Genomic DNA, 12,748 nt, shown 5'->3' with positions numbered 1-12,748 from the left:
AGATAGAGATGGTGTGATTCTCAGATAAAAGTATTATTTAATCGAGTATTAAATTATCCTAGTTATGCTTTCGAGCATGATAATATAAATTAATGATACGGTGGTACATATTGGAAATCTTATGTTTTAATTTTTATACACTTAATCTTTTGATTTATTTTTAGCAATACCTCTTTAAGTATGATGCTAATTAAATAACAATTGGAATTGTTACTACGTAAACCCGACTCTAAAATCTCGAAGTTAATGAAAACATGCTATGTATACTCAGATTTATAGGATGACAATCTGATGCCAAAATATAAACAAAAGTGAAGTTAAAAGGTTTCATCACTAATTACTCTATTTATCTATGGATAATACATTTCGCTTTGTTTTTTCAACACTTTGAAGAAATTTTCATTACTAAATATAATTTTTCTTTTAGATTTATTAATTCTCCAACATATATAACACGTTTTGAAAATGCTAAGTACTACTAGTGTCCAATAACAATGTTGTGCACCCTAAGATGCCAAATGACAACGCTCCTATCTAACGTAACACCTTTATGGGCTGTTTGGTATACATGTTTGCTTACTCAGGATTGGGAATTTAAAGCCTAACCCATGTTTGGTATTACATTTTTATTTTGGGGAACTTTTAATTATATACTCAATACTAAAATTATTTATACTGATACTGATGTAATTTTAATACAGATAATACGTATACTTTCATACTTAATATAAAATAATATATATGTACATTCCAATTCTTTTTCCCTCTAAGTTTTTTTTTGGTTTTTTTTTTCCATTACGTGAAAATTAGCTATTTTTTTTATTTATTTTTCTTTTTTTATTGCTTTTTATTCTCTACGATTATTTTTTGGTTTTGATTTAAAAAGTAATATTATAATAACTTATTTTTTAAAAAATACTCATGTTAATATCTAAAAAATATATATTTTTCCGCTTACATGTAACTTTGTTTTTTGTAAGAATAATAATTAAATTTTAAACTCAAATATTTTTTTATATATTTATTTTTATCTCTTTTCATTACAATTTTAAAATTAAAGAATAACAGCTATATTGTTAATTCTTTTAGTTCAAAACTGGCATCATCTCTCTATTTATTTTTCAAGATGGTCATTTTATTATCAAACAAGAGTAATTAAATATTAAACAAACAAGAGTAATTAAACAAGAGTAATTAAATATTAAAATTAAGTATGTATACTAACTAATTGGTAACTTTATTATTTGATACTTAAAAGTTACTTGATAGTATCTAAATAAGTCTATTTTATCGAACAATTTTAATAGATCTTTTGCAAAATTTATAAGAAAACTAAATAGTATCTTAAACATTAGTTTTATTACAAAACTTTCTTTTAGCTACCATTATGTTATATTGTTGTTTAAAATATTTTACATCAATGTTTTTTAGTAACAATTTTATTACTTTTAATCAGGTATAATAAAGTATAAGCATTTATCCTATAACTTATTAGTAAAATTAGTATATATAATCATTTTTAAAAAAATATAGCATATATAATAATTTTTTTCATAATGTAACTAATTTTGTGATGTTTAAGATACTATTCAGTTATTTTACGAGGTTTTTTTTTTTGAAACATACCAAAATATCTCTATTATATAGATTTGTTTTAAGTATATCATTTTGTAACTTTCAACAAAAAAATTATAAACTTTTCAAAGTAATCAATAAAGTTGATTTTCTTATAAATTATTTTAGAAACTTAACAAATTTGTTCAACAAAATAAATTTATGTAGAATAAAATTGGTATTTTTAAATATGAAATAACAAAATATTTTTTGCTAATCTAATAAAAATAGTTAAATTTAAAATTTTAATTATTTTTGTTAACTAAATTTAAAAGAAACTTAAAAGTTACTTTTAATTTTTAGTATTTTTTTGTTGACGGTGAAAAAATATCACATGTTAAAATGATCAGCTCAAAGAGTAGATTGTAACAATATAATTTTTAAGCTCAAACAATTATTACTGTGACTAGAATTTTTTTTAAAACTTTTGAGAGAAAAACAACAAAAAAAAAAAAGTAATAATAATTAATTTGGTAAGCGTGTATACACATTTTCAAAAAAAAAAATAAAATAAAAAGACATGCGGTATATTTTGCGGGTAAATACCATTTTGGACCTTCTGTTTTACAAAAGTTACCAATTAGATCCTGTGTTTTGTCAAATGACAAAATGGACCCTGTATTTTCTAAAATAGTACAAATAGGACCCTAAATTGATTTTTTGTCAAAATAAAGTTTAATTATAATCCGATCTAAAAGTACTATGACAAAACTGTTAACATTTTTTGTATCTGTTCGTATTAAGCATTGTCTTCAAGTTGGTTGTATTAAAAAAAAGTTGTCAAAAATTAAGCTCAGGGTCCTATTTTTACTATTTTAAAAAATACAGGATCCATTTTGTCATTTAACAAAACACAGAATCCAATCTGTAACTTTTGCACAATTAAATAGTCACCGTTAATTGTAATATTTATTTTAAAATGAGGTAATATCCACCTCTTAATAACACAAGAGTTTCATTTCTCAGGAAAGCTCACCCGACTGGAAGAACAACCAAGCCTAGCCTACCCGCCTCTGCTCTTCATCTCCTTCCTTCCATCAACCAATTCTTGCTAAATCAGGTATTTCTCTCTCTCATTTTCTGGTTGGGGACGAGGGTTTTGGGAGTGAAAGATTCTAGATGAGATGCTTTTGTTGATTGTTTCATTGAATTGTGATGGTATAATTGTTTATTGAATTGAATCTAAGATTTGTTTTGTGGAATATATTTGTGTTTGTGTGAATTTCATGAATTGAATTGTTATGCTTTAGCTGCAACATCGTACGTATATTCGAACAAGTGATATAGATCTCCCCTGCTATGAGATTAATTTATGAAAACTTTGATGGGACTGACTGAAGATGCATGTTTTCCCGATCTTAAGATTCAAAACTTTATTTTTTCCATCTCTTAACACGAGATTGTGTGAATTTTTTAAAGTTCATGTCTTGTCAATTGGGCTAGGAAGTGTGGTGCTTCCTGGGCTGGTTTGCTTGGGGACCAATTTCAATTTCAATTAACCCCTAAGCCAGAAGTTTATTCAGAAAAAAAAAAGAAAAAAAAAACTGTAAGGAAGCATTAAATATATGGCTATGACCTATGAATCTAGGCTTGAAATCTTCCAAACTCACCATTTAGTTCAATGTCTTTAGATATATATTATTGCCATTTGTAATAAGGAGATCATTTTGACATTATCTTCCAACATTATTATAGATTGGTTAGTGATGATGCTCATGTGTCCATTCTTTTAACTTTTATTACAGTGTTGGAAGATGACCATCGTGTATGGTGTATCTCTTGCATGTACTAGTATTATTTCTTTGTTAGTACTCTTTTTTTCTTTTTGCATTTATAGCTCTTGAGGTGTTAATAACCATCTAACAAATGGTTCGTGGATATTTGAATAATGTTGTATCACTTGGTTAGTTTGACCCCATCCATATGTGCCACACTCATTTTTAGCAGATTACCCCTTCGAAGAAACATGCCCCTACACCAGATCGATGAACCCCATCTGTCATGCTTAATTAATCGTTTTCTCTATTCTCTTCATTTTCATTGGACTCTTTTTTTACAGACTTTACTTTCTTTTTTTCTCTATCTATTCTCTTTAAGGAACCTAACACATCTATACCACCCTCTTTTTCGGTTGTTTCCTTGGCTCACTCAGTGCACTCTTTCTTTTCACTTGTGTTCTTCTATTTAATAAGTACATCACCCTTTTACTCATCTTTATCACTCATTCTTTTAATTATCTTTTTGCTTGACTATGATATAAATAAGAAACCTATCTCATTTATTGATAGAAAAGAAAAACGTTATTCTCTTTAATGAAGTTGTTTACTCTAAATTGTAGCTTTTAAGGAAGTTGCTGTAACTTTGAGTTTCAACATAATTAGAAATGTTTGGTCCTATTCAAGTATGCAAACAAAATTGATCGTTTGTTTATGAGATTTTTATTGATGATTGTAATTTCTTTGAATGTATTTTTTTCTTTTTTTTTGTGATTTTTCTTTTTTACTTTACATAGTTGGTAATGCATATAAGTGAGTTACTATTTTAAAACTTGATGCAGATGTGATTTGTCTTCCATTGGTTGCAAAGAAAAAAAGATTTGTAGCAATTTTACTTCAATATATGGAGATGTTAAATAAGATGGCACTTCTTTTCATACTCCAAATAATTATTATTTGTTGTTAGAGACAAATAAGTAGAAATATGTTTCTTGAAAGTTCTTTCATTAGGCACCAATTACGTCAACTAAATCTTTTTAGAATGATACATGCTAGTGACTTAGCTTGTATAGAAAATACTCGCATGAATAGGAAAACATTTGGTATTTTATGTCACCAACTTAGAAGTATCGGGGGTTTGAAGGGAACAAAGAATATGGATGTTGAAGACATGGTTGCTATATTTTTACATATTATATCTCATGACATTAAGAATAGAATTGTGAGACAACAATTTACATGTTCGGGTGAAACAGTGAGTAGACAATTTAATGTTGTTTTGAATGCTTTGTTACGTCTTCACGGGCTATTATTAAAAAAGCCTAAACCAATTCTTGATGGTTCAACTGATGAGAGGTGGAAATGGTTCAAGAATTGTTTATATATGTATATTTTATTTTTTACAATTATTTATTATTGTTAATTTTTTTTATAAAATTATATGAAAAATAATAAATAAAAATTATTTTGAACATTTAAAAAAGAAAAAAAAATTTAAATCATTAGTATTTTTTTTTTTAAAAAAATAATCATTATTGTAAAAAAAAAATTGTCACATTCCATTCCTATGTCAACCAAACAAAGTAATCTTCATATTCTAAGCATCATCATAACATTACTGTAGGTAACAAAACACATTAACGTTGTTTTCCTAAGTTTATAATTCCCTTCATCACTCTCCCAGCAATGTTAAACCTATTCCTATAAAATGAAACCTGCATACCAAACGGCCCCTTAAATATAATCTTCTAATTATAAGTTATAGGACACCTTTATTTTATTTTATATATATATATATTTTTTACAAGTAATGACCAATATTATTGATAATTAAATAATGTCGTACATGCTAAAGGATTTTGCATTCCAAATACTAAAATAATAGACAATTTCTAGTCAAACATGTTTATTCATTTGAAGAGCATGCACAACTAATTTATATGTAGCTACATTGGGTGATTGATGTATATAGATTAAGGACACTTTAAGAAAGGAGATCTGGATAACATACTTGTTACATTCACTAACAATGATTTTATGAAAAAAGAATATCTCCTAGCAAAAGCAAACACAATTGCTAAAGGTCGGAATCAATAATTTTAACTAACTTTAAAGGAAAAACTATCTAACGTCACTAATATCAAGTGGCATATAATTTTAAAAAATAGAATATGGCTAAATAATAATAACAATGCTCTTCTTTATTTTATTTAAAAAGGAAAAAGAAATTTAACGGTCAAACTCTGTTACTGTTAGTCACGTTTCTTTCACACACCACAATTGTCCAACCAAACGGTCTTTTTTGCGATTGAAGAAATACGACATGTCGTTTTGTGAATAATTACATGTCGTTTTTGCAGAATAGAATACGTTAGAAACCCTCTCTCTCATTTCTCAAGCTGTCAAACACAACACAACTCTCTCATTTGTTTCCTAAACAAATCTCTGGCACAAATCATCTTCATCCAATCACACATATATATATTTATATGTATATATATATAAATACTCAAGGAGAAACCAAAAAGTTTTTCTCTTTCTCATCAAGATCCTACTCGATTCTAGCTAAGGTTAGTACTTTTTTTTTTTGTTAATTGTTTGTTTTTTTCAATTTCAATTTCTTCAAGATCGAAGAAAGGAAGAAAAAAAGGGCAGATTTTTCATTTGTGTTGATTATCTTAGTGGGATTTGATTACGTAATGCAATTCATCATTGTTCGATTCAGATTCCCAATTGTTCCTTAATCTAGTGTTTAGTTTAACTTTATAACCTGAATTCTTGATTGTTTAAGTATGCATCAATGGGGTTTGTGTTTGGATTGTGAAGTAATTGTTTTGCCCATTTCATTATACTTTCACATATGGGTTAATTAATTCCAAAATTTTGAAAATGTGAAACTCATTAAATATTGATTAATACTTCGTTGCTTTAACCGTTTAGTTTTATACATGTGTTTAGATATTTTTATTAGCAAAATGAACTTGTTATGGTCGCAGAAACGACCATAAATTAATTACCTTGTGTGAGCATAAACAACTATTATGGTGGCAAAATGACTATAGATTTACACTTTGTGATCATCATGGTCCTATCGAGTAAATTAAGTGAGATTATTTTGCAAATTTTAGTATTTTATATTGTTAGTTTGGCAAAGGTTTCGACTCCCTAAACCAGGGGATGGAATGCATTAAGAAATAAAATCAGAGATTACAGCCACCTAATGATAACAGAAAAGAAATAACATAAATTAACTCAACCACTTAGTATTCCCTACACCAGATGCAACTCCTCCACCTACAAAACCAGTATGTTCCTGCAGCAGAGAGCAATTTATGTTTTTTGGTATAGTATTGCCAAACTGATTAGTAGAGTTAGTCCATTTGGCTATGTTGTGAGCTACCCCGTTACAGTTTCTAGGTATCCAGTTCATTGAACCAAAGACAAGGTTCCTTAAGATTGAAAGGAACATTATCACTATTCTTTACTATCCATGAAGTGGATTGCATTGAGGGAGTCATTTTGAAAAATGACTTTATGGAAATGTAGTTCTTCATCCACCATAGTCCCATGAGCTATTGCAAGGGCTTCCCCAACAATCGGTTTAGAAGGATTGGTTTTTTTGGTGTTAATATGAACAACTCTGCCCTCATGTATATTCTTGATGAATTTCACTTGTTGTGATTGATATATTTGATATGCATGCTGATCACTATCCATGGTTGTAAATCTTGGTTTACCAGGTTCCCTACGAAACAGATACTATTATCCGTTTAATAGTTTCATTTGATTTATGATTTGTTCAAACATTGTTCTGTTGTGAGGATTCTAAACATGTCTTTTTTAGTATTATTAATTTATTATGCCCACCTCAACCTGTTCAATGAATGATATTGCTTGTATTTTCAAGACATGCTCCTAATAAAATCCCTTATGTAATTGATCTTGTGCCCGAGTTTATATGTAATGATATCCTTCTTTAGTTTTAATATAGTCTTCTTATGCCTCAGGTTTGAAGTTTTGCTCTAGAAAATGAGCTGGTGGTGGGCTGGAGCTATTGGCGCTGCTAAGGTAAACTACCATTTTCAGTCTCCACTTTGTTATGCTGCCTGAGACGCCTATTGTAGCCAAATATGAGATTTTGATGAATTTAATATGCATTTACAGAAAAAGTTTGAAGAAGATGAACCCCCCAGAAGCTACCAGAGCGTGGGTTTGGTGATTGGCGTGACTGGGATAGTAGGCAACAGCCTGGCCGAAATCCTCCCACTCTCAGACACGCCTGGCGGCCCCTGGAAGGTGTATGGGGTGGGGAGACGCCCACGTCCGAACTGGAATTCTGATCATCCTATTGAATACATTCAGTGTGATGTATCAGATCCTGAAGACACGAATACAAAGCTCTCTGGACTGACCGATGTTACACATATATTTTATGTCACTTGGGCCAAACGAGCCACTGAAGTTGAGAACTGTGAAGTTAATGGTGCTATGTTACGCAATGTGCTGCAAGTGCTGATTCCAAATGCCCCAAATCTCAGCCACATTTGCCTCCAAACTGGGACCAAACATTACGTAGGTCCTTTTGAGGCCCTTGGTACAATTGAGCTCCATGAACCTCCTTTCACGGAGGATATGCCCCGTTTGAATGTTCCAAACTTCTACTACACTTTGGAAGACATCCTATACAAAGAGGTTGAGAAAAAGGAGGGCTTGACGTGGTCTGTGCACCGTCCCAACGTGATATTCGGTTTTTCCCCGCACAGCTTGATGAACTTAATCGGCTCCCTTTGTGTGTATGCGGCTATATGCAAGCATGAAGGGCGTCCACTAAAGTTCCCTGGAAGCAAAGAGACTTGGGAGTGTTTTTCAGTGGCTTCAGATGCAGATTTGATCGCAGAACAACAAATATGGACTGCAGTGGACCCATATGCAAAGAACGAAGCTTTTAACTGTAACAACGGGGATGTGTTCAGATGGAAGCATTTCTGGAAAGTTTTAGCCGAGCAGTTTGGGATCGAAGAACATGGATTCGAGGAGGGTGTGAGTTTTAAGTTGACAGAGTTGATGAAGGACAAAGGTGCTTTATGGGATGAGATTGTGAAGGAGAATCAGCTAGAGCCCACCAAGTTAGAAGAGGTGGGTAATTGGTGGTTTGCTGATGTGATGTTGGGTGCTGTATCACAGTTGGACAGCATGAACAAGAGTAAAGAACATGGCTTTTTAGGTTTCAGGAATTCAAGGAACTCTTTCATCTCTTGGATTGACAAGATGAAAGCATACAAAATTGTGCCTTGAAAAATTGAAAATGCTGAACAATCTCTTGAGTTTGTTTGTGGGGTTCCATTGGTGGTTTTAATTTAGTATGAAAAAATGTTTGTTGTGTATCTGCTGTTTTTCATTGTTGTTGTTCTAAATTGATTTTTTTTTTTTCTTTTTTTGGAAAATAAAGGCTGCTGAACAGAGAAATAAATGGGAAAGGCATTACTGTAATTGTAATAGTGTTGTGACAAATAAATTACTTTTGTACTCAAATGTGTGTCCTCTCATGCCATTTTTTCCAAATTAGAATTTGTACAAATACTTAGAAAATATTGCCCATTTGAATTGTCTTTGATTATAAGTTTTTCTCAGAATATGAATTAGGGACATACAAATACTCTGATATGAAGTTGGACTGATGGGCTTATATTTATTCAGTAAGCTTTGTATTCTTTTAAGGGATAAGTTGAAAAATGCCTCTTGTATTCATTAATTAATTAAATTTACCTCTAATTTTATATTTATTTGAAACATACCTCTTTTTATATGTATTGTACCTAAAATACCCTTACATAAGAGAATCACATGGAGAGTATCTTGAGGTGACAGAGGCAAAATTGGTACAATATTTAAAAAAAAGAGGTAAAAATGATAGATTTTAAAAAAGAAGGTAAAAATAAAAGAGAACAATATAAAAAGGGTATAGAGTGTAATTTCCTCTTCTGCTTAACTCAATTGGGCCTTTTACATTTGATAAAATTACAAATTTTATAGGATTTTACTTTATCCTAACCATAAGTTTCAAACTTACTCATTGTTGAAAAAAAAAGAAAGTTTCAAACTTAACTGTACAAGTTATATAAAGTTTTAGTGTGAAATTTGTTGTTTTCGTGTTGATCGATGCTTACGTATTATAAGTAAATGTTAAATTTAAATCTGACTCATTTATCAATCGTGTCAAAAACTAAAACTTAAACCTAACCCGTTAAAAAACGAATTGACTCAATTTGATCCGACCTGGTTAACTCGTTTATATTAAGAATCATCTTTAATTTTGGCTAACATTTCAGCTTATTAATATGTATAATAAGTTTAACATACTTATAATTTTTTTATAACACATTTAAGTAATTTATCATATTTTTGTCCTATTTCACTAAATATTATAATTTATATGTAATAAATATATTAAATTTAAAAGTGTATACTCTTACATAGGTTATCATAGTGTCATAATTAGTCATGTCAATCTGAAAATAGCGTAAATTTAAACCTATTTATATCGTGCGAATTTCGGATTGTATTATATTTTTATTTGATTCAAAATGTTTAAAATTATATATTATATAAATATAAAATTAAGAAATTTCTAATTTTTTTTTTCTTCTAAAGTACAAATAATGTAATTTAATTAGTTAACAATAACTCAGTAGGTTTTTTTTTTTTTTTTTTTTTTTTTTTTTTTTTAACAATATAATAACTCAGAAGTTGATCACTTCCCAAACCAAAAAATTCATATATCTATGTACTAAAGCAAGCCAACTCAATTAGACTACACATTAATTAATTATACATTTATTATCACTAATTCCAATTTGCAATTAATTAAACAAATTCGATTCAAAAAGTAATAGAGAAACATTATAATTATATAACTATATTTGTTCAAACCAACAATTTCATCCCAAATGCATGCATTTTCTGCCTTATATTCCATCTTTATCTCGATAAATGAGAGATAAAAAATAAAAAATAATACATAACTAAAATAGAGGATAGTACTCAAAATAATAATATATTTTATATATATATATATATTTAAAATGTAGGGTGAGATGTGTTCATAATAATAATAATAACTAAAATTGGGAGCACATGAAAATAAATAAATAAATAAATAAATAAAAAAGGGCAATAAGTGTTGACCATATTAATTTGTTGTTGATGATGAACTCAATTCTTATTTGGTCCAAACACCAAACAATAATAAGATTATTCATGTGATGTCACATGTGTTCTCCCATGTTTCACATCTCTATCTTTCCCCACTTGCCCATATTGCAATTTGACTCTTATTTCTTTATTCCTTAAAAACCCATTTCAGTTATTACAGTTATGGGGTTAGTTGCATTTATTATATTATAGAAAAATAAAGAAGAAAGAAGAAATCATGTTTGATTATTAATTAGTTAGTAGTAATAGTAGTAGCAGTAGTAGGAGTATTATTGATTCACTATAAATAAATATTGAGAGAAAAAAATAATACTAATTTGGTTGATGTGATTAGGGTAAAATATATGTTATTTTTTTTTTTTTGAAAATGGATGATTTTATTATGAACTGGCATCTGCCATAACAATGTCACACAAAGTAGAAGGAGCATTAAGCTCATTAAACGTACAACCTGACAAAAAACAAGACCCCCTAGTAATACTATGGGCAGCCCTATTTGCAGATCGATTAACAAAACAAACAGAAACATTATTCAAAGAGAATAAAAGAGACCGACAGTCCTCCACTAATAACCCAAACTGAGATGGCATATGAATATGTTATTGATTCTTGTATTTTGTTAAATGACAATTTAATATATTTTGTAAAATGAATCAACAAAGTAGTATTAATACTCTAAGCTTAATTTTTCAATGGTAGTTTCAGATCTAGGTCAAACAATGACTCTAAAGTTAACTGTATTGAAATTTTTGTTTGACTGAAATTGAATGCAATACATTTTGTAAAATATGAGGTCTGAATTTATCATTTAATAAAGGATTAATATTATTTTGAATCTTGTATTTTAAAAGTTATCGATTAAATTTTTTATTTTATTAAATAATAAAACAGATATTGTATTTTCTAAAATAGTACAAATGAAATAGGACATTGAGCTCAATTTTTAACATTTTTTTATATAATCAACTTGAAAGTAATTTTTAGCATGAACATAGTCCGATCAGTAGCTTCTACAAAACACATAGAGAATATAAAATAGTATTTATTCTTTAATATATATATAAATATAATTAATAAATTGAGTTAGGGAGCTCAAACACGATCTGTTATATGTTTATGACCAGGTGTTCATGAACATATCATAAGGTTGAATTTTGATTTGGTTTGACCTTGGAATGCAATTGCATATGGTTTTGAACCCTTTTTTTAATAGTTAGTTTTATCTAATTAATATTCCCTCCTTTCATATCCCATGTTATGTTATGCATTTTTTCTTTTGGTTTTAATTTCATTTATTTATTGCTTATTAAATTGACTACTTTCTTAGCTTTCAAACAAAAAAAGGTTCAAATTAATGCAAATATTTATATATGGATCTTCATCTACATAATTTGTTTACTTTGTTAAATTTCAAAGTTTCTAAAAAGTGAAATTTATATATGTGAGTAATAATATATATATATATATATATAAATATATATATAAATATCATGAGTACAATGTTAAGGACAATATAAAAAATGATAATTAGTGTTCCCTTCAAAAAAAAAAATTATAATTAGTGTTACTAATAGTAGTTATACATTTTGAAATTGATGCCTCTTTCAAAATAAATAAATAAAATGGTTCTACTTGAAAAAAAAAATCAATAATTAGAATTAATAACATTCTTAATCATTACTTGAGTAATGAAATTGAGGGCACAAATATTCATTAGTGTCTATAATATGGCAACTTTTTAAAACCAAATTCTTATATGCCAATTGTATATATTTTTTAATAATTAGTAATTAATTTAAATTGGTCACCACCATTCAAAAAAAAAAAAAACAATTGGTCACCAAAAATTTGGTAACTATATGAGTTACTAATGATTTTAAACTGCATTAGATTTGTATCAACAGTTTGGTATATGTGAGTTACTAATAGTTTTGAAGATATAATTAAATTAAGCACCAATAATTTGAAGACTATTTATTCCATAACTAAGAAGAGTTAGTAATGGTTTCCAATAGATATTGATTTAGTCAGCAATAGTTAGGTAACTATTAGTTACTAATTTCAAATAGCAGATTAGTTGGTAACAGTTTTAGGATTTGTTTGGTATTATTTTCTATTTTTTTTTTTTAAAATTGTGTTTTTAAATACGAGATATTACAAAACAGCTGAGTGAAATAAGAAAAGACTGAATTTTTATGCCGCTTACA

At 28.4% G+C, this 12,748-nt stretch overlaps 1 protein-coding gene across 3 annotated transcripts; it reads left to right on the top strand.

Moving 5' to 3' along the window:
• The first annotated feature begins 2,504 nt into the window (after positions 1–2,504).
• LOC115722272 (3-oxo-Delta(4,5)-steroid 5-beta-reductase) lies at positions 2,505–8,861 on the top strand. Of its 3 annotated transcripts, none has more exons than XM_061104103.1 (4): positions 2,551–2,674; positions 5,690–5,899; positions 7,337–7,397; positions 7,494–8,861. In XM_061104103.1, the coding sequence occupies exons 3-4, from the start codon at positions 7,359–7,361 to the stop codon at positions 8,622–8,624; spliced, it is 1,170 nt and encodes a 389-aa protein (XP_060960086.1). In that variant the 5' UTR covers positions 2,551–2,674; positions 5,690–5,899; positions 7,337–7,358; the 3' UTR covers positions 8,625–8,861. The 3 variants fall into 3 exon arrangements, with proteins under 3 accessions (XP_030507296.2, XP_060960086.1, XP_060960087.1); XM_061104104.1 differs by having other exon boundaries at positions 2,560–2,674; positions 5,695–5,899; XM_030651436.2 differs by lacking the exon at positions 5,690–5,899 and having other exon boundaries at positions 2,505–2,674.
• The last annotated feature ends 3,887 nt before the right edge of the window (positions 8,862–12,748 follow it).

Source organism: Cannabis sativa, chromosome 9 (genome assembly GCF_029168945.1).
Source record: "Cannabis sativa cultivar Pink pepper isolate KNU-18-1 chromosome 9, ASM2916894v1, whole genome shotgun sequence".
Lineage (NCBI taxonomy): Eukaryota > Viridiplantae > Streptophyta > Magnoliopsida > Rosales > Cannabaceae > Cannabis > Cannabis sativa.
This window is presented reverse-complemented; position numbering and strand designations above follow the sequence as displayed.